We start from the raw sequence: 23369 nt of genomic DNA, 5'->3' as shown, positions 1-23369 counted from the left end.
CCACAAATCAAATAATGGGTTGATTTCATTTTACTACCAGAAATTGAAATATGGAATTTAACTGAATTTTCTGAGCATATTGGGGAACTAAGTATAACATCTTCCTGTCAGGCTATAGTGTAGAGCTTCATTAATTTCTGCAGGGGACTCTGGGCTCTGGAAGAGCACACTTCTAACAGATTTTCCCAAGCTGGAAAATTTTTGCCCAAATAGTGTTCATTTTCTTTAGGGCCAGCTTTAGTCAATATTGGGAGTCTCATGTCCAGATTGGTCACCAGGTATTAAATTTATTTTCCAGCAATTCATTGATTAAATTGTGGAGCTTTCTCTATCTGAAATGGGAGAGGGATTACTCACATCAATGAAATCTCCAGTCTTTGAAATATTGATAATATTAGTGTAGTATATTAATAAGAGGCTTATTATACTACCTTATCTGGGCTTAGAGATGGACCTTAGAGGATGGGTAGGGAGAGGAGAGTTAGGAAAGGGATAATACATCTTGGAACAAAAACTTATAAGAGAATTTATTTCTGTAATCCAAGAGTTCTGAATCCTTCCTCCCCACCACAAACCTTCACTGACAAGTTGAGTCCTCAGGCCTAGCCACTAAGGTCCTCCCAACTAACCAACAATAAATGTCTGACCTAATTGTATGGTAAGAATTCTTGTCTATGGACTATATTATTCTAACATGTTGAAATTCAATTACCCCCAGAATTAGACACAGACAAACCTAGGTAAGAAAGGGGAATCTCTGTCAGTGTCTCCTATTGAGACATCATTATAATCACATAGGTAATATGTTATGTAAATGTAATATATAACATTGATTATGTAGACTATTTTATACAATGTTATATAATATTCAATCTATTATAATCAAGTGTATTTTTTTAAATGTTTAACACAGTGCCTGGTATTCATAGGCACTGTGTAAATAGTTATTCCCTTCTCTTCCTTCCTAAGCCCAGCTGTATCTCAGGAAAATAGATCTCTATGGAAATAAGGAACAGATGCAATTAGGAAGGAGGAATAAATGAGGAGCAACTGGTAGAATATGGAATTCCTCCAAAGTTATCAAACTAAGACTACACTGAACAAGTTCAGAACTAGCCGAGTAGGGGAAAGAGGAAATGCTGAGAGTTATGGGATAAAGTGATCAGAGCTAGATTTCTCAACAATTCAACTTACTACATATGAGATAATTCAAGGCTCTAAATTCCCTTTTGAGCTTCCCAGAGTGCAGGCTCCCATTAAAATTCCAAACTTCATTATTGTGTGCTAGTATTTTATGAGGCCTAAGCCCTTCATTCCCTCATTCAGATCCAGAGAGCACTGGATAAACCCCAGTGTGAAAACATCCAGCTGGGAAGAATCAGAGGGAGGTAAAAGAAAAACTCAAACTGCCAAGGAGGTGAAGATGGGACTAGGAAAGCAAAAGATAGTTGTAAACTGACATTCAATGAGTATTTTGCAGTTTCATTTTGTCAAGCCCATTGGTAGGTATAAGAGAGTGGAGCTGCCCCTGAGACCAGCTCCAGCTTTTAAGCAGGCCCAAATCTGTGCCATCCTTGAAACTCTCATCAGATCCTGCTGTGTTTATTTGGTATTTTCTGATATCTTTCCTCCCCTGCTCAGCTAAACACTTTCCTTGAAAAAAGCATCCACAATCAGTGCTTCTGCTTACTCTTCTCAGTTCTGTGAAGCCTTCTACAATTTGGCATCTGATTTCTCTTCTCTCCTAATTTACTACCAATCTCTTAATTGCTTAATATGACAGCCTCTTCTCCAGGCTCAGCATTCTTGGCCCATCTGAAATTCTTGACACTGCTGACTACCTTCTCATCCTGGATTCTCTTTTCTCTTTTCTTTGGGTTTCTATGACTGACCCTCTTCTGCCTCTGCTTCTGCTTCTGTCTGAGTTTGTGTATGTGTATATGAGTGTATCTGTCTGTCCCTTTTCTCTCTCTCTTTTTCTCTTTCACTCTCATCTCTTTCTCTCTGTCTCTCTCTGTTTCTGAATCCCCTCTCTCTCTCCTTTCCCCTCTCTCCCTTTCCCTCTCCCTCTCCTTCTCCCTGTCCCTCTCCCTTTTGTGTCTATTCTCTGATCATTTTCCTTTATTGAATCTTTTGTTTGCCATATCCACTAACTATGAGTGTTCTTCCCAAGATTCTACCCCAAGATGCCTCTCTTGGTTTTTCTTTCTACACTCTCATTTGAGTAGTATCCATGATTGTCCTCTCTAGGCTGATGATTCCTAAATCTATTTATCCAACTCTAATCTCTCCTGAGGTTCTTCATGATTCACCCACTGCCTGATGGACAATTTGAGCTAGAAATCTTATGGTTATCTCAAAATCAAAATGTACAAAACAACTTTTCTTCTATCCTTCCCCCTAACTTTCTCCTCTTCTGAATTGCTCTATTATTATCAAGAGCAATACCCAAGTTTAGAATCTTGTCTTTGCCCTCAAATCCTCTCCTCAAACACTCCACATATATGAACAGTTGCCAAATCTTACAATTCTTTCTCTACAACAGTTCTTCAATAACTCTCCCTACCTTCATATAACTATCATCTTAGTTCAAACTTCATCACTTGTTGACTGAACACAATAACCTTCAAACTGGTCTCCCTGCCTCAAGTTTCTCTTCACTCCAATCCAGTCTCCACACAGCTGCCAAAGTAATTTTCCTATGACAGATGTCTGGCAACAGCATCCTGCCCCCCCCCCAATAAATTTCAGTCACTTCTTATTGCCCCTACGATCAAATGCAAAATCATTTGACATTTGAAGCTCTTTACAAAATGGTTCCTTCCTACCTTTCCAATCTTCTTCCGTTCTACTTTCCTCCATGCATTCTACAGTCCAGCCACACTGACCTACTTTCTGTTCTTTACACAAGATACTCCATCTTCCATTGTAAATGGAAGTATAAAATCCTTTATACTGTCTATTCCCAATGCTTGGAATGCCTGCATTCCAAAATCTGATTCTAAGAATCCTTGATTTTCTTTAAGACTCCAGTGCTACTTCCTCTAGGAGGTCATTCCCCCTTTTCTCTTCCTTCCCTGGTTCTTTCATCTTTTGGTGCCATCCCTTCTAAAATTACCTTCCTTCTACTATGTATTTATTTTATATGTTTTAATATGAATATATATGTGCATGTATATATATGTATATATGCATACATATATATATTATGTAGATGCATCTTTGGGTACACATATATGTGTTTCTATATGCATGTGTATGTTTTAATATACATTCTAATGTGTCTGATACATAATGAGTATTTAATAAATGTTTATTGGTGAATTGCTTTTCTTTGTTATGTGCAAATTCACAGTAAACACTAGAATTTATTTCCTTTCTTGTCAAATTTGGGGTACTGGAAGTACAAAAACACAAGGCACAGAGGTACCAGTGATTTTGTCACTACTGTTGATAATTGTTCTAACACAGTAACTATATTCAATGCCTCTCTTTTGTGTGCATATACAAAGAAAGAGTGGAGAGAAGGAGAAAGAGAGAATATGGAAAAGTCATATAGAAAAACAGAAAAAGGCAAAATAGAGAAGGAGATCTATAAGGAAAGAGAGGGGAGAGGGTGAAAGAGAGGGAAGAAAGGAGGCAGAAAGAGACAGAAACAAGAGAGGAGACAGAAAAGTGTATGTAAAATCAATCAATAAAATATTAACCCTATTTTAAATGTTCACTATGTGGCAGGCAATGTGCAAGATGCTGAGGCTACAAAGACAAAAATAATATAGCAGCCCTCAAAACACATATTAATTCAATTTTAAAAATTCAATTAATTCAATTTTAATGCCTGTATGTCAGGTATTGAGAAGTGCTTGGGGGATGAAGATTCACGCCTTCATTTTTGGTGCTGAGTCTGATGACCAATGAGAAAATATTCAAACATTATTATAAACTTCCTTGAGACTCATACCCAGGGTTCCCATAATCCCCATTCACTTTAACATGTGTACAAGCTCTACCTCCCTTCTCCATTCCTACAGGACAAGCCCAAGAAAATGAAGAGACAATTCTTTATAACTGGTGCTTACACAGGATTGAGTGAAGTAAGTTTGAAAATGGGTTGAAAGTCAAAAAGGGTTAAAGGTCATAACAGAAGTTGAGGAACTGGAAAAGAGCTGTGGATGATGGCATTGGGGGAGGGCAGGCTGTGGAGGGAGCCATAAACTCTGGGGGAAATGGAGAGTATTAGTGGGGAGACAAGAGTTCATCAACCTCTCAGGGTTTGAATTACCCATCCCAAAATGAGTTGTGCTCCAGAACCATGAAATAGTTCAGTCTTGAGAAGGAAAAAAGCTAGGTAAAGTTCCTATTCTGTGTTTGGGGGATGTTACCATCCCCCCCAAACCATAACAATATGCTTTGGAACAATATTCCTATGCTGCCATGGGATGAAGATAAGCCCAACCTGGTTATATAATTTCCCTCATCAAAGAGAGTAAACCAATTAATCCATTTATATATGACTACATTGGCCTTCCGCTGAGCAGAGATGGACAGGGAAGTGGCATGCAGGGAGCACACTGCTGCCATAAAATGCCACTGATTAGGGTTAATTCTTCAGGTGAAGCAAAGTGATACAGTAGATTGATAGAGCACTGGTCTTTGAATCAGGAGAAAGTGAATTCTAATTTTGCCTCAGATACTAATCTTTAAGTCTCAATTTCTTCATCTGTAAAACTGGCCTCACTTACCTCAGAGGACTGTTGAAAAGATCAAATGAAATAATATGGTAAAATGCATTGCTAACCTTAAAGCACCATATAAATGCTATTAGCTGAAGCTGCTATTTCTCCTTCAAAGTTATCCTGACCCTGTTTAGCACAGAGCCCCCTTGACCTTAACTCATTATTTCCAAACTAAAATCACATTTTCCTGGCTAATCACTAGATTCTGTTACCTTTTATATTTCTAGCATTAGCCTTTCTATTAGTCTAGTTGTTACTTTGATTCTTGAAGTGATGTTGGACTTGTATTGGGCTGCATAGCCTAGCTGACTCTCTCACTTGTTAATTGCATTCTAATGCCCCATGGCTTCTGCAGAGCCTGGCTGCCATGGCTAATGATTACACTCAAAGTGTATCCAAAAAGAAAAAGAAAAAAGCATGAGAGTTCTGACAAGTTCTATCACGCTAATAAAGCCCCAGTGATAACTCAAGTCTACTGTTCTATGACCAAAAGAATTCTCTTTAAGAGACTGACCACCAAGTTATGGATGTTAGAGGGCCATAGCAATCAATGATTCAAAAAAAAAAGCATAAAATGACCCTCAGTCCACTGTGAATCCCTTCCACCTAAACTGTGAGGGTGATGAAGTAGCAGAACATTTGGTTGAAGGTGACAAGAATCAAAGAATTTGTAGTTCATCTATAAATATTAAACTGAATGCAGGTACTTGAAACTTGTCTTTGTCCAGTGGCCAACAATTTAACATACTATTGAAAGAACTGGACATTCTCATATTGACATTCTCAAAAAAAAGAAAAACAGAAGACAAAAGAAAGGTGCACTAAATGGAGTAGTGACTCACAGATTCCCTTTGGAGAGACAAGCAAAGAAGTTGACATAATCTTATCATGAAAGCAAAAACAACAAGATATATTTGCAATAACTGTATGAGATACAAATTGCTCAAAAAATCCTACAACTACTCATGAATAAAATTAGCAGGAGGGCAAAAAGTAGATGCAAAAAAGTGGAATACATCTCTCATTGTTTTCTTCTTTTTTGTATCTTTATTTTTTATTTTATTTTATTTTATTTTTGTTGCATATATGTTTATTTTTTTTATAAGTTTTTATTGACAGAACCCATGCCAGGGTAATTTTTTTACAACATTATCCCTTGCGCTCACTTCTGTTCCGATTTTTCCCTCCCACCCTCCACCCCCTCCCCTAGATGGCAAGCAGTCCTATATATGTTGAATATGTTGTAGTATATCCTAGATACAATGTATGTGTACAGAACCAAACAGTTCTCTTGTTGCACAGGGAGAATTGGATTCAGAAGGTAAAAATAACCCGGGAAGAAAAAAAAAATGCAAACAATTTACATTCATTTCCCAGTGTTTTTGCTTTGGGTGTAGCTGCTTCTGTCCATCATTGATCAATTGAAACTGAATTAGGTTTCTTTGTCAAAGAAATCCACTTCCATCAGATTACATCTTCATACAGTATCGTTGTTGAAGTATATAATGATCTCCTGGTTCTGCTCATTTCACTTAGTTCATGTAAGTCTTTCCAAGCCTCTCTGTATTCATCCTGCTGGTCATTTCTTAACAGAACAATAATATTCCATAACATTCATATACCACAATTTACCCAACCATTCTCCAATTGATGGGCATCCATTCATTTTCCAGTTTCTAGCCACTACAAACAGGGCTGCCACAAACATTTTGGCACATACTGGTCCCTTTCCCTTCTTTAGTATCTCCTTGGGATATAAGCCCAGTAGTAGCACTGCTGGGTCAAAGGGTATGCACAGTTTGATAACTTTTTGGGCTTAATTCCAGATTACTCTCCAAAATGGTTGGATTCATTCACAACTCCACCAACAATGTATCAATGTCCCAGTTTTCCCGCATCCCCTCCAACAATCATCATTATTTTTTCCTGTCATCTTAACCAATCTGACAGGTGTGTAGTGGTATCTCAGAGTTGTCTTAATTTGCATTTCTCTGCTTAATAATGATTTGGAACACTCTTTCATATGAGTGGTAATAGTTTCAATTTCATCATCTGAAAATTGTCTGTTCATATCCTTTGACCATTTGTCAATTGGAGAATGGTTCGGTTTCTTATAAATTAGAGTCAATTCTCTATATATTTTGGAAATGAGGCCTTTATCAGAACCTTTAACTGTGAAGGTGTTTTCCCAGTTTGTTGCTTCCCTTCTAATCTTGTTTGCATTAGTTTTGTTTGTACAGAAGCTTTTTAATTAGATGTAATCAAAATTTTCTATTTTGTGATCAATAATGGTCTCTAGTTCGTCTAGTTCTTCCTCCTCCACAGGTCTGAGAGATAAACTATCCTATGTTCCTCCAATTTATTTATAATCTCGTTCTTTATATCTAAATCATGGACCCATTTTGATCTTATCTTGGTATACGGTGTTAAGTGTGGATCCATGCCTAATTTCTGCCATACTAATTTCCAGTTATCCCAGCAGTTTTTGTCAAATAATGAATTCTTATCCCAAAAGTGAGGATCTTTGGGTTTGTCAAACACTAGATTGCTATAGTTGACTATTCTGTCTTGTGAAACTAACCTGTTCCACTGATCAACTAATCTATTTCTTAGCCAATACCAAATGGTTTTGGTGACTGCTGCTCATTGTTTTCTATAATGATTTATTTTTGTCATCAGTAACAAAGGAACATAACATTTGGACTTTTAACACTTCCATCCTCTATGAGCTATGCAAAAAAATGGCACTGAGGAAGATGAAGTTGGAAATAACAATTGGGCATTTTTGAGACCTTCTAGTAAAAAGCCTGCATTAATTTTTAAAAATGCTAACAGATTTGATTGCCTCGTTGTTCATTTATTATTTACAAGATCTCACATCTTTTTGGTCATACAAGATTCCACTATATTTATTGTTCATTGATAGCAAAAAAGAATTTGACTCAATCAAACAAAACACAAATTTAGAGTTTCTTCTTCAGTAAGGAATTATGCATGTTTCTTAAAAGATTGCTTAACAAATGCAGACATATTACTTTTTAGTGACTCTCATATCATTCAAGGCTTAAAACAAAGTGATATGTACTGTCCCATGTCTCGTATACTATCCAAATAGAATACAGTTTCCATATATAGGATGAAATAGTTTATGGGAAATACTGCACTGATTGTGCCAAGCCCCAGAATATTACATAACCTCATCAATGAAAGTCATCGTTATCCAAAAGAAGTAAGCCTAAAATTCATACAAAGAAAACTATATACCTAAAAAATGCCTTTTGCTCAGATTATATTATATAGTTTGATAGAAAATCCATTTAGTTAGTAGATCAGCACATATATTGAGGAGAGGCAACAAAGATGGAAAATTAGGTGGGCCCAGAATTAAGAAAGGAGAAAACAGGATGAGTTAAAATTGGGTGCAAAGGCCCACTTTTCAACACAAATGTTCTTCTGATGTTGCTACAAGATTATGAATATTGGAACACCAAAATCTCAAAAAGAAAAAGAAATTCAGGTGATTCAAAAGGCAATGAGAGATGATCATATTTCTGAAAATAGCTTATGCCACATAAATGTTAGAAAAGATATTGCTCAGGAAATGTATGATCAGAAATAGATATGTACTGCACTGAGATATGAGAAAATAATAAAACATAAATAACCAGGTAAGATTGTAGGAAGACTCTGATCCCTTAAAAAATTCCATGCAGGATTAGTAATGTACCACTCTACTAAACTAAGTGGACACTGACCTCAGGAGTCTGACAGAGATCCTGGGATAGACCAGTGGCACAGATCAAAGGTAGAGCACAAAAGGATTCTGAAGTCTTCTTGGCAGTTTCAACACTTCTTGACTTAACTCCTTAAAGCCCAGGCCCAGCTAAATTTGAACCTGCTCCCTTGGCCACTGCTGCAGGAGAGAAACTTTGAGGAATTCTGGGAATTCCCTGTCTAAGCCAAACAGCACTAGAGCCTTTCCTAAATCTGTGGCTATATGTCTGAGCCCAGTATGAAAAGAGCGCAGCAATCTCAAGACTTTCCAGTCCATAGGAGGAGTCTGGACCTGCACTTCTGATCTAAGAAAAACAGAGCCTGAGGTCTTTCCAGTCTCAACAGGCCTGAATTCAACCCTAGTTTAGCAGAGAGAACCAGACAAGTCATTCCAAGCAGGTCCAGTAGGCTATCTGTGGCCAAAGCTAAGCTGTGGAAGAAAGGTCCCTGAAAAAATCCAATTAAATAGTCCCTGAAACATGTTCTGTGATCCCAGCATTAGAGTGATCCCTGAGCTCAATAACAGGAGCAGCAGGGATCAACTCCAGGCAGAATCTATAATAAGGAAAGATCCCAGAGCCTTGTGTGTCACAAGAGGAAGCTCCCAGACAGAACCTTAGTACCAAAGTAGCCTTGTTGTACTTTGAATTAGGTGCTTAATTGGTCTATTATACTAAAGACTAGGTGGCCTCCACAACAACCCAAACACAGCCCTTTCCCAATGAGCAAATCAAGGATAACTCTGAGCACTGAGAGGAAACACCTTGATTTGAGAGTCACCAAAGAAAGTAAACTTCTTCAAGGTTTACTTTCTTCTTTCAAGAATAGTGTCCCCCAGCCCTCTTTGTAGTGGCCAGAAACTGGAAACTGAGTGGATGCCCATCAATTGGAGAATGGCTGAATAAATTGTGGTATATTAATATTATGGAATATTATTGTTCGTTAAGAAATGACCAGCAGGACGAATACAGAGAGGATTGGCGAGACTTACGTGAACTGATGCTAAGCGAAATGAGCAGAACCAGGAAATCATATATACCTCAACAACGATACTGTATGAGGATGTATTCTGAAGGAAGTGGATTTCTTCAACAAAGACAAGATCTAACTTAGTTTCAATTGATCAAGGATGGACAGAAGCAGCTACACCCAAAGAAAGAACACTAGGAAATGAATGTAAACTGCTTGCATTTGTGTTCTTCCCAGGTTATTTATACCTTCTAAATCCAATTCTCCCTGAGCAACAAGAAAACTGTTCGGTTCTGCACACATATATTGTATCCAAGATCTACTGTAATCTAACATGTATAGGACTGCTTGCCATCTTGGGGAGAGGGTGAAGGAAGGGAGGGGAAAAATCGGAACAGAAGTGAGTGCAAGGGATAATGTTGTAAAAAATTACCCGGGCATGGGTTCTGTCAATAAAAAGTTATTTCATAAAAAAATAATAATAAAAAAAATAAAATAAAATAAAAAAAGAAATGACCAACAGGATGATTTCAGAAAGGCCTGGAGAAACTTACACGAACTGATGCTGAGTGAAACGAGCAGGGCCAAGAGATCATTATATACTTCAACAACAATATGATGACCAATTCTGATGGACCTGGCCATTCTCAGCAATGAGATGAACCAAATCAGTTCCAATGGAGCAGTAATGAACTGAACCAGCTACACCCAGCAAAAGAATTCTGGGAGATGACTAAAAACCAATGCATTGAATTCCCAATCCCTATATTTATGCCCACCTGCATTTTTGATTTCCTTCACAAGCTAATTGTACAATATTTCAGAGTCTGATTCTTTTTGTACAGCAAAATAACGGTTTGGTCATGTATACTTATTGTGTATCTAATTTATATTTTAATATATTTAACATCTACTGGTCATCCTGCCATCTGGGGGAGGATGGAGGGGGGAAGGAGGGGAAAAATTGGAACAAGAGGTTTGGCAATTGTCAATGCTGTAAAGTTACCCATACATATAACCTGTAAATAAAAGGCTTTTAAAATTTTAAAAATAAATAAATAAATAAATAAATAACAACAACAACAACAAAAAGAATAGTGCCCCCACAAATCCAGGTAAATTCTAAGAGGAAAAAGTGACCTGAACACAAAGATTATGAGAGCCCAAAGTAAATGAAACAAAAGATGTAGAACATAAGAGTTTAGAAATGGAAATATATATATGAAAAATATAGAAAGGTACATATTTTGTTTAATTTAAAAAAGTGTATGAGTCATTTACATAACAATAAAAGGATAAAAAGCAAATGCCTTCTAATAATACTATTATCTTTAAAGATGAAAAAGAGAGGTTAAGATGACAGAGGGTCTGTGGATGGTTTTGTTCCATTTTATTAGTCTTAGGAGAAAGGAGAGACTAAAATAAAGATAAAAGGAAAAGGGAAATCACTGTTGTATGATACAAGTACATCATACAAAAACTTTATCATCATGGAAGTAGGAGTGGGGGATGTAAACATCCTATGATCCTTACTTTCATCTGAATCATTTGGAGTAATGGTATTAAACTCAAATAGAAATGGAACCACACATTAACTTAATTTTAAAATGTAATGTTATCTCTGTCTTTTTCTATTTTTGCTTATTTTGTTAAATGTGTCCCAATTATGTTTTAATCTGGCTCAAGATGCCTGGTGTTGTTCAATACCTCTGAGTTAAAGGAAAATTGAATGCAATTTTACACCTATATCTCTATATAGAAATACTTTAAACTCAAAAAGATGAAAGGTAAGGAACAGAGGAATGGTTGAGAGGAATATTTTTGGAGAGGAATTTTAGAGGTAGAACAGGATAGAGAAGAGAATAATCATAAGCAAAACAAATTTGAATATTGAAATAAGGGATATGAAAGAAGAATTCAAATTAAAAGAAGAAAGAGTAAAAATTTCTCAATACTTGAAGAGGGTTTTTCACCTTGTATTCTAAGGTGTCAGTTTTCCTTGTCATTCTTTCCTCCCTGGCTTTTCTGAAAGAAAGGTGAGGTTAGGAGAAAAGATGCAACAGAGAAAAAAATAGATTGTTTTACATTTAAGATTGCAAATGTCAGGCAAATTCCCTCTCTTCTGTCGTCTCTTATTTGTTGAAAGGGTAGTATGTACAAAAAAGAAGCAAAAATTTAAAGGACTAAGATGGAGGAGAACACACAATTAGCAATAATGAGTCTAAATGAAAATGGGATGAACTCAGCCACCATATAGGGAGAAAAATAATAGAATGGATTAGAAAGTAGAATCTGAAAGGGAAGCTGAAACAAATCTATTATGCTTCAGATGATCTCAAAAAAGCAGGGATTGAAGTCTAAATAAAACAAAAAGAAATAAGCAGAGTAAACACATTATGCTTAAATATACTATACATAATAAATCAATATCAATATTTAACACATGTATGTAATAACATAGCATATAAATACTTAAAGGAAAAGTCCATAGAAAAAGAGGAAAAATAGATAAGAAAATAAATAGTAAGGTACCCTACTATACCCCTTTTTGACCCATACAAATATAATTTTTAAAATTTTTCAAAAGGACCTAAATAGAATTTTAGAAAAATTATATGTAATTAGTTCCAGATGATTGCTGAATGGTAATACCTGGAAGTATTATATAGTATCTTTACAAAAATTGACCAGCATTGGGATCAGATATGTGCAGGATGCTTTCAGAAATACCTTGAAAGACTTACAGGAGCTGATACAAAGTGAAATATAATGTGCACAAAGTAACAACAATGTTCTATGATGATCAGGGTGAATGATTTAGCTATTCTCAACAATACTATGATCTAAGACAACTCTGAAAAATGCTATCCACACTCCAGAGAAAGAACTGCTAATATCTAAATGCAGATGGAAGCACCCTTTTTTAAACTTTATTTTTCTCAAAGGGTTTGGGAGAGTTTTTGGTCCATGTTTTCTTTTACAACATGGCTATTATGGAAATGTTTTGCATGACTACAAATGTATAATCTATATGGAATTGCTTGCTTTCTTAATGGAAATGGGGGTAGAGAAGGAGGAAGGGAAAAAAATTGGAACCTGAAGTTTTGAAAAGAAATGCTAAACGACAGCTAAAACACCAGCCCTGAAGTGGAGAGGACCTGGGTTTAAATCTAACCTCAGACACTTAATATTTCCTATCTGTGTGACCCTAGGCAAGTCATTTATCCTCAATTGCCTCAGCAAAAAACCAAAAAAAGTTGAAAATTGTTTTTACATGTAACTGGGGAAAAATAAAATGCTAAAATAAAAGAATCAATTTTCAAAAGTTCACCAAAAAGTTATTGTAGAAAAGCAGAAATGATAAACATAGCTTGCTAATAACAATGCAGTAAAATTATAATTGACAAAAGGTCCTTAAAGAATTAACAAGTAATTAGAAATTAAAGAACATAATTCTAAAGAATAAGTGAGTCAAAAAACAATTTACAGAAAATTCCATGAAAGTAAATGACCTTTTGATCCAGTACTGGGAATGCTAGTTACCATAATAAGAAAAGGAAAGGAAATTGATGAAATAAATATAACGAGAAAACAAAATTATTACTTTGTGTTATTGATATGATATAGTACGTAGTTAATTAAAAATTAGCCACAGAGAGTCAACTAAAAATTAATTTAAATAATAACTTCAGCAAAGTTGCAGGACATAATGTAAATCTACATAAAGCATCAGTAGTATTACCGAATAAACCCAGGAGGGAAAACTAGAAAGAGAAACTCCAGTCAAAATAACTACAAAATCTAAAAAAATATTGGGGAGTGTATCTACCAAGATTTACATAGGAACTATATGAATTTAACTATAAAACACTTTGTATAAATAAATATAAAACAAAATACTTGGGAAAGAATTAATTGTCCATGGATAGGCTGAGCCAATATATAATTAAGATAGCACTACTAACTAAATTGATTGGCCTACTGAGTACTATACCAATTAAATTCCCAAAAAATTATTTTGTAGAGATAGGAAATTTTTTTCTTCTGTCTCTGTGAGTCCAAAAGACAGCATTGTGCTTCTGTGATTTCTTGTTTGACCCTTTTATTTTTTAAAATTAGATTATTTAGTTTCCAATTAATTTTTAGTCTATTTTTCCATGGACCTTTGTTACACATAATTTTTATTTCATCATGATTTGAAAAAGGTGCATTTAATATTTCTATCTTTATGCATTTCATATTAAGGTTTTTATATCCTAATATTAAGGTCAATTTTTATGTAGATACCAGGTACAGCTGAAAAAAGGAATATGTCTTTCTATACCATTCAATTTTCTTCAGAGGTCTATAATACCTAACTTTTCTAAAATTCTGTTCACCTCCTGAACTTCTTTTTTGTTCATTTTATGGTTAGATTTATTTAGTTCTGAGAGAAGGAAGCATTGTGCTTCTGTTGTTGCCAGGAGTGAGTCAGAGTTACATAGAAATGTGCTGGAACTAACTCTGATCAGCTTGTGCCTACTGTTAAATTTTTAGTGAAAGCATTTACATATTTACAAAAAATTGTCAATCATGATAGATAAAAGCCTAATTTGTTGTTTTGTTGATTTTCTAGGTTTAACAAAGTATTAATGATGCAAATTAAGCTTAAAAATGTGTGTTCCCATTTTTTTTTCAGAGCATCCAAGTTTTTAAATATTTACCAATATGCCTCTGCATTACTCAATAAATTTTGCTTAAGACCAGCAGTAATGAAGTAAATGACTCAGGATAATAAAAGAAAACTGGGGCATAACAATACAAGACCCAATTTTTCACCAACCCTTCTTCTCCCTCCCTTAAAATTATCACTATTTGTTTGGGATCTCACATACACTAAGGGAAACATCTTGCTTTTTGACAACAGCTTTGATTCTTAGAATTTCCCCACATCAAAAACAGAAATCCCCTTCAAGTCAGAACTTCTGACATTCTGCTAATAATAAGGGCTGACTCATCTCCCCAAATCTAACATTGAACTTGTCTTCTTGGTTCTCAGGGGACTAATACTAGTCAAGTTTTTATAGTTTCAAGTAAACCTACGATGCACCATTTGAATAGCTCTAAGAAAGGAAGAGAAGAAAAAAGACAAAGAGAGGTAAGAAAGCTGAAAATTATTTCTCTGATATGTTTTCCATTTCAGTTTTTTAAATACAAAATATATTACGTTTTCTTCTTTTTTTCAATCTTTTGACTTTAATATTTTTTATTGTTTCATGGAGTCATTAATTTTGGCCTATTGTAATTTTCAATAAATCTGTTACCTGAGTAAGATTTTATGCCACGTGTGCTATGTTATTCTCTTTCCAAGTGTTTCCTTCATAGCTCTCATTTCTTTGCCAATTTTTTGTTTCCATTAGCACTTTGCTTTCATTTATAAGAATCATTTTTCAACTCTTGATAGGAATTCTAATTGAATTGCTCGAGTTTTTACAATAGGATTTTTTTGAAGCTGTTTTGAAGTCATCTTCTGAGTTTTTGCCTTAGACATCTATTTCCATAATACAGGGATTTATTGATGATGGGTGGGATTCTTTTTGTTTGTTTGTTTACTCATTCTTCTATCTTTATTTTCCAGATTGCTTTGCTGGGAATATTGAACTTTTGGAGGGAATTTTTCGGTCTCACTTGGTTCTATTTTGTATTCTTTTGTACCTAGTTTCAACTTTCTCTGCTTCACTGCTGTATTCTTCAAGGATATCAGAATTAAATCAAGTTGGGGATCTACAAGGTTTTAGTGTTTCCAAAGTAGTATAATCCAGGGTGAATTCTGAACTAAACTTTGCTAGCTCCTGTTCTGGGTTTAGGTATAAGAAATACAACTGAGAACTTCTGGTTAAAATTCCAATAAATTACTACCAGACTAAGCCACTATCAGCTAGCTAAAAAGTCCTACGTGTTCAGAACTGTAAGATCCTCACTTAAACTCCCCACCTTGTTATTCCCCTGTAGGCTTCACATTAGCCTGGGAGTTGGATTTAATCCCAGTTACTGGGGTCAGAGCCACACAGCCATTTCTCACTTCTGTTCTTGCTCTTTGTCCAGTAGGCAAACTCAATCCCACGACTTCTCATTTCTTTAATCCAATTCTGGGATGTAATCTACAGAGCAACCAGTTGGTCTTTGTTCCTGAACCATAAACAAAACCAGGTCCTAAACATCAAACCCTTTTGTCCTAAATCTAAGATTTCTTTTGCTCCATTTCATAGGGCCAGTTGTTATGCTAGAAGATTCCACATGAGCCCTCCTAGCTAGACTCCATCTCAGTGTTTTCTAATGTTTTTATCTCCTTATGCTGACCTGAGCTGGAGAAACAACCTGTAAAGGACCAGGAAGTAAGAGTCCATTTCAGGTTTTGAAACCAACAGTAACTTGGTTCACTGATTCCCTTTCCAATAAACATTTGCAGAGACAGACTTGTTTAATACATTGATTAAAGAATGCCTGTGAATGGAACAAAATGCAAACTCAAAAACATACCTTTGAACTTAGCACAGGAAAAGGCATTCCACAATGGAGATAAAAGACATTTAGAAGAAATGTATTGAAGACATTGATATTTTGTCCTGATGTGTATGTATCACAACTATTTACAATTCTAAGTAGCCAAAATCCTCCTCTAACTATTTGCATTTCAGGGGATTAGGTTTGTTAAAGTTGATACAGAATATCAAAGAGTGTATTATGTATACACTCTTTGGAAATATATATATGTATATATGTATACATATATAAATATATACATACATATATATATTTGTCTCTCTGACCAATAAATTTGAAGACTGTATAAGTCAATCTTCCGCCTGGCTCTCTGCTTCACACACCCTTTGTAACACATTGGAGCTGGACATCACTATGACTTTTTCTCAGGTTTCTTGATTAGTATTTAATCTGATGTGTTTTAGGTTTTTATAGAACAATTGTATGAAAGAGCTATGCCTGTACTGCTTTCTTCCACTCTGTCATTTTTGCTAATGCAAAGGGAAACCAAGGACCAAACATCTTAGAACTTGGGTCTCAGGAAAACAAAGTGACTGGCTTCCACCATCCTAACCTTGGGCTTTAGAGAAGGAAGGAGAAGGATTGTTGGATATGTTACAGTGGAAATTCTTTATGTGTATGAGCAAGCCATCAAATTCTATGATTCTGTGCACCCCAGCTTTGTCTGAAACATTAACGAGGCCTTGTTGAAAGCAGAAATAACCTAATTTTTGGACATTGCAGAAATTAAAATGTGAGTTATTTCTAGGGAATAGTCAATCAATAAGTAAGCATTTATTAGTTAAGCACTGTGCTAAGTGCTAAGAATAACCTTTCAACTTCGCAGTGGAAACATCCAGTAAGTTAGAGAAGGGTAGGAATTGTGACCTGAGAATTCTCAATCTTCTCTTACCCCAAAACACTATCCACCCCTATCGCTCTCTTCTTATTAGTACCTAAAGATTCTCTTCCCAGGGAGTTACAAAAGAAGACTAATAGAAATAGTGTTGGATTTGGGAACAAAAGATCTGGAGCTATGTGTGACTTTAGCCTGAGCCTGAATTTTCTCATCCATGCAATCCAGATTATCTGCTTCACTGAATTGCTAAGAAGTATCTCAGTATTAAATGAAATATGCGAAAATGTTTGTGTTCATGAAAGCTTTTATATCATTAGATTTGTGTCCACATAATGGTGGACATTCCTTCCTTGTGGTTTGGGTCGTTATCCATCTATGCATTCTCATCATGAGCAACCTTTTGTCCATGCCCTCCCATCAATCACCCATACAGGACCCACTCCAAGCGGTAAAGGCCTTTCTCTAGACATTTTGAGATTCTATCTCTTAAAGCACATTGCACTTATATAATACATGGGTATACACATGTATATATAATATGTGTTTGTATGGAAAGAAAGATAAGAAAGTATCTGTACAATCAACCAACAAGCATAGGTGCTGGGGATGCAAAGTAAAAAAATGAAGCAGTCCAAGACCTCAGAGAATTTACAATCTATCAGGGTAGACAGCATTATACTAATAAGCAGATAAAACATAAGTATAAGAGTATGTATGCACATCATTCACTATTTGAGGAAGAATGAGTTGATAATAAAAGTTGTGATCAGGATGTGCTAGAGGAAATGGGATAGGAAAATAAGATAATAAAGTAATATACTCTCACTTCCTGTCCGTAAAAAATACTGCCTCAGTACCATGGCCTCCTAACATTTCCCTCTTGCTTTCCCTTTAACAGACTGATCCCTACAAAAAGCCTCTGAGTACTCTGAACCTTCCAAGAACCATCCTCCTCCAGTTGCTTAACCAGACAGAGGTAAGGGACTCCCTAGCCATCTCAGCTCAAGCTGTGGCCCACAAACCAGGCTTAGGCAGAAATACCCCAAACTCCATGACTTGAAAGGGAAAGTGGCCCAGTGATTCCTGCCAGGACTCCTGGAACAATCACAAGCAGTCAAGGAACCCAGCAGAAAGGCTCTTTTACCTCCAAATTTACTAATTTTGTGACCTTAAGGAAAGAACTTAAATTGCCTTGTCACCTATAAACCAAAGAGGTTAAACTCAATGAAGTCCTCTCCTATCCTATTTCTTTATAGTCCCTCGTCATAGTTAGACATGACCACTATCATTCCATTTTCATTCATGTGCACACCTGACTAGCTAGCTACATAAAGCCTAAACTACCTCTGGATATGTCTTTTGTTTGCTGGGCACAGTTAGTTGGAAAATCTGGTCTTAAGGAGTCATAACCACAGTACTACTTCACTGAGAGGTATCATGGCAGAATATCAGGGGTACTGGACTTATGGGTCAAATCCTACTTTCAACATGAGCTATGTGACTCTGGATAAATCAGTCCCTTTGTGTCTGAGATTCTCATCTGTAGAATAATGGTTTCTAATAATGGTTCCCTCTCAGATCTAAATACATGATTCTATGCAGGAGGATAAATGATATCCAGGGAATTGAAAGAAGGAGGAGAAAGTTGTAAAGAGACACTCTGAAAGACAGCCAGGAAGCCAATAAAGAGAAAATCCAGATATATCCAATATGTTAAGATACTCCCAGTTTGGACCTGATCTCCTACTAAGAGGGAGAAGCAAAGAAAATAAAAGAGGAGGAAGGCAGAAAAGAAAGAAGAAATGCAAGAGGGCAGACCTACTTCCTCCCTCTTCTTTTAATATCAACATGGCAAACTAAATTACAGTACTTAAGGAATTTCCCTGCTTCTATGGACTTTATAATAATATCTAGAAAATGGCATGGCTCTAAATGGACTGAATAGGAGAACAGAACAGAGCATGTTTGACAACAGTGGTGGAACTAGTGACCTGCAGGATTGATATGCTTCTGCCCATGAAGGGAAACCTCAACCAAACTCTTTTTAACTGTCTTCTTTCAATGTACAGACTATGAATAGGAGCTCAGAAATGGATTTCATCAATTGGAATCTAAATGCCAGCATTATCAGAGATCTCTGTGATGGCTGCTGTGAAGAGAGCAAGAAAGAGAAGCCAAATCTAAGCAGCCAATCAAGAGAAACATCCAAGGTAAGAATAACCTCAAAAACAATTATTTCAGAGGATTGTTGGGAGGGAAAGGGAAGTGAGGCAAGAGAGCAGAGAATCAGAATGCTAAAGTCACAACTTCTTTTTTTTTTTTTTTTTAAATAGCCTTTTATTTACAGGATATATGCATGGGTAACTTTACAGCATTAACAATTGCCAAACCTCTTGTTCCAATTTTTCACCTCTTACCCCCCTACCCCCTCCCCTAGATGGCAGGATGACCAGTAGATGTTAAATATATTAAAATATAAATTAGATACACAATAAGTATACATGTAAAGTCACAACTTCTAATGTTTTTTCTCCCTATCTTATATTTGTCCTTCATATTTATTTTGTGTGAATTTTATGTATCTTTCTTTCTGCATCTGCTATGCACATGTCATCTCCCTGATAGAATGTAAGCTTCTTGAGATCAGAAATTGTTATATATTTAAGCCTTTGATTCCCTAGAGGCAAACATCAGCAACTTGCATGTAATAGCTGCCTGTTGATTGGATAACTAATTGATTATTTGTTTGACTGGGATTATATAGTCCAATTCCCTCATTTTACAAAACCCTTGAGGAGTGAAACACTTGCCAAAAACACAGAACTAGTAATTATGGGAGCTAGAATCCAAATCTAGTCCTGTATTTTCCCAGGTTTGATTTTAGAGATAATTCAGGAGACTTCAAAGGTTCTTTCCATACACACTACCACTCCACATTAATGGGCAAAGAAGGAAATAATGCTATACCAAAACATGGCCAGAGAACACAGGAGCACAACACCAGATTCATTATAACTAATATCCATTTACTGCCTACTGTGTGCCGGACACTGTGTTAAGCACTTGATCCTTACAATAGCACTGCTATTATTATCAGCATTTTACAGATGAGGCAACTGAGAGGTTAAATGATTTATCCAAGGAGAAAGAGAAAAGAAGAAGTGGAATGGTGTAAATTGTCTGCCATAAAAAGAAGTAAGAAAAAGCTTTTACAGTGGAGAGGTAGAGAGGGAGGAAAGGAGGAGTGAGTGAACCTTATTCTCATCAAAAATGTCTCAAAGAGGAAATAACAAACACTCAATATGGGTATAGAAATCTATTTTATTCTGCAAGAAAATAGGAGAGGGATGCAATACAGAAGGGAGAGAGGGTGATAGAAAAGAGGGCATATTGGGGGAGGGAGTGATCAATAGCAAAACACTTTTGAGGAGGGACAGGGTGAAAGGAAAGAGAGAATAGAATAAATAGGGGGAAATACAGTTAGCAATAGTAATTGTAAAAAGAATTTTGAAGCAAGTTTCTCTGATAAAGCCTCATTTCTCAAATATAAAGGAAACTATGTCAAATTTATAAATAATTAGAGTCATGCGTCAATGGTAAATGATCACAAGTTTAATGACTTAACCAGAGTCACATTAAGAAAGTGTCTGAATTTGGATTTAAACTCAGGTCTTCATGACTTGAGGCAGAATGTTCTGTCCACTGTATCAGTCATCCTGAAAAGTCCCAAGAGAAAAATGAGAGGGTGGAGGACTTTGGGGATGAGGGTGGGAAGGAGAGGTACCTGAAATTCAGGTCCCAGGATATATGGCTGGATGAGAGTAACCAGAGGCTGTAATCCCTTTAGTGATCAGAGGAGCTGAATAGTCTGACATCAGCAAGGACATTCTCTCCTGTTCTTTCTTTTTCCACCGGTCTAGGTTCCCTCCTTTAGCTCCTATCCCTGCTCTCTTTTCCTTCAGTAGCAGTCTCTTTCCCTCAGGGCATCAAAGTTCATCTCAGATATTTTCCCCTTCCCCCCATGTTCCTATAATAATATGAATAATCACTAGCATTTATATAGTTTTAAGGTTTGCCAACATTTAAATCTCAAAACAACTCTTCAAAGTAGTTGCTCTCATTATCCCTATTTTACAGATGGGAAAATGAAACTCAGACATGTTGAGCTATTTGTCCAAGTTTACATAACTAGTAAATGTCTGAGACAGGATTCAAACTCAGGTCTTGCTGGCTCGAAGCCCAGCATTCTATCCATTATGCTCATGGATCTCCTAACCAATCCCTTCCTCATTCTGTCTTGACAAAACAAGACTCCAAAGTATCCCAGGAATAATTCTACACTTAGATTGTCCTTGTTCCTCTATCTCTCAAACATTTGTCTGTTTGTCCAACTCAATCCCAATTGCTAGCAGGACTCACGCTCCAGCTCAAAGTTCACTCCAGTCCATAATGGTCTCTCCTTCACCGAGGTCCTGTAGCACACAATTTAATCTTTAATCATCCCCTGTTTGGGGGTAGGCACATGCTGCCTTCCCATCTTATTGGGAAATCAAGATAGGACCTTCTACTTTTCTACATCTTCTTTGGGCTTACGAAGGCAAAATGTTCAGTAAGTTTTGACTGATTTGAATTACAGCTTCTCAGGAAGAGAAAACCTGGTCGGTGGACAATTCTTGGTAGGCTGGCTCCCCCACCTGAAAACAGTTCCATCAATGTGGTAAGGAGGAATTAGCAGTAATGAAAGGAAAAATAAAGGGGAAAGATGAATCCTAAGGAAAAAGAAGGGCTCCAATTTACTTTCCCTGTGGGATAGTTGCCCACCCACAGCTGTGTAGCTAAGTGCCATGGAACTATCCCCAGAAAGTTACTAAATTTGTCAAACTCTATACCACTACTAGGTCTATAATTCCAAGAAATCAAAGGAGAGAAAAGGATCTATACGTACAAAAATATTTATAGCAACTCTTTTTGGAGTAGCCTCAAACTAGAAACTAAGGGTCAGCCTCCTAGTTGGGATGGCTAAACAAATTATATTACGTGAATGTAATGGATCAGAAAAACTCTCCAAATTAAGTTTTATTTATTACCCTCACTTTACAGATAAGGAAAATGAGGCAAGGAAAAATTAAATGACTTGCCCAGTCACATAGGTGTTAAGCATCTGAGGCTACATTTGAACTCAGGTCTACCTAGTATACCACCTAGCTCTCCTAAAGAATCTGAAAAGGAAATGGGAGGGTAGGGGATCTGGGGGAGCTAATGGGGAAGTGGGGAGAAAGGGGAAGGGAACCTGAAGTTAGGCAGCCTATGTAGCAAGGGGTCATTACTGTTTCCCAAGTCAAGGGTAATGAGATCTCTGGAATAGGATATGCAGCAGAACCAATAGAAGAAGATCTGGCCAAAGAGGTTGGGACTGGAAAAGGAGGAGGCAGGCTTAAGGAGGAAGGATTTGGGCAAGGAAGAGGGAGGGAAATCTTGGGGTAGGAAGGACTTGGGGTCATATCTCTGCAGTGCTTCAAAGCTAGAGTCTGAAACAATATAGACCATTTGATTTGGTGATTTGCAAACCCTTTCTGGCTGCTTGCATGAGTTTGGTACTTTGGTTTGTCTGAGTTCTAAAGGGAATTGGAGGAGAAATATGGACATATCCTTATACTTACACTTATCTTATAAGTAGAATTGTCGGCCACTGCCATGCTATGATATAAGGGACTCTGCAAACATCAGCCCCAACCCAAAAGGGTAACTTCCTCAGAATCACAATTACACAGTTGAGAGGAATGCTCAAGATCATATTAATCAACCTCCTCATTTTACAAATGAAAAAACTGAGATCTCCAGGAGAGGAGTGACCCAGTCATGTTCACACAAAAGAGTCAGGATTCTCAAACTCCAAATCTACAAATCTATATTCCATAAATCTCTCCTTATTCCCTTCTTTCAGAACATATTTGTTGTTCAGTCATGTCCAATTCTTAATAACTCTTTTTGGTTTTTTTCTTGGCAAAGATACTAGAGAAGTTCACCATTTCATTCTCCACCTCATTTTACAGATGAGGAAACTGAAACAAGACTTGCCCAAGATCACCCAGCTAGTAAATATCTGTGACCAGATTTGAACTCAGGAAAATTAATCTTCCCAACTTTAAGCTCAGTACTCTATCCATTGTACCACTGCTCAGATGGAGCACCAAGGTGGGGGGGGGGGGGGGGGGGGAGGTGATGATTTTGTGTGCTTCCTAACTTTCTTTCTGCTTAGTTCTCTGCTTCTTCTCAAATCCTCAAGAAAATTATTGTCCATTCTCTTCAGGTGATGATGATGTTTCATAATGACACTCATAGTGGCTCTCAAGCTAAGGAAGTCACACAACAGGTATGGACATCTTTTCCTAAGCGCTAAAGTGAGAATAACTGGGTTTTCTGAAGGAGCTTTGACAACTGGCCGGCATGTGGGAGGGCCTATGAAAGCCAAGTAGTCTAACCTGCCTGAAATTCTTCCCTTGTCCTCT

The 23369-nt window shown here is 36.6% G+C and overlaps 1 protein-coding gene across 2 annotated transcripts in view; it reads left to right on the top strand.

Moving 5' to 3' along the window:
• LOC100934201 overlaps nucleotides 1-23369 on the top strand; it is a 34837-nt gene that overhangs the window by 746 nt on the left and 10722 nt on the right. For both annotated transcript variants that reach the window (XM_023504980.2, XM_012551129.3), the window contains exons 2-7: nucleotides 4032-4094; nucleotides 14518-14616; nucleotides 17759-17836; nucleotides 18930-19070; nucleotides 21497-21577; nucleotides 23171-23233. In XM_023504980.2, the coding sequence (XP_023360748.1) occupies nucleotides 4032-4094; nucleotides 14518-14616; nucleotides 17759-17836; nucleotides 18930-19070; nucleotides 21497-21577; nucleotides 23171-23233 (525 nt within the window). The remainder of the gene's footprint in view (nucleotides 1-4031; nucleotides 4095-14517; nucleotides 14617-17758; nucleotides 17837-18929; nucleotides 19071-21496; nucleotides 21578-23170; nucleotides 23234-23369) is intronic.

The sequence above is a fragment of the Sarcophilus harrisii genome, chromosome 5, assembly GCF_902635505.1.
Source record: "Sarcophilus harrisii chromosome 5, mSarHar1.11, whole genome shotgun sequence".
In the NCBI taxonomy this organism is placed as follows: Eukaryota; Metazoa; Chordata; class Mammalia; order Dasyuromorphia; family Dasyuridae; genus Sarcophilus; species Sarcophilus harrisii.
The sequence above is the reverse complement of the archived record's forward strand: the minus strand, read 5'-3'. Positions and strand labels throughout refer to the sequence as shown.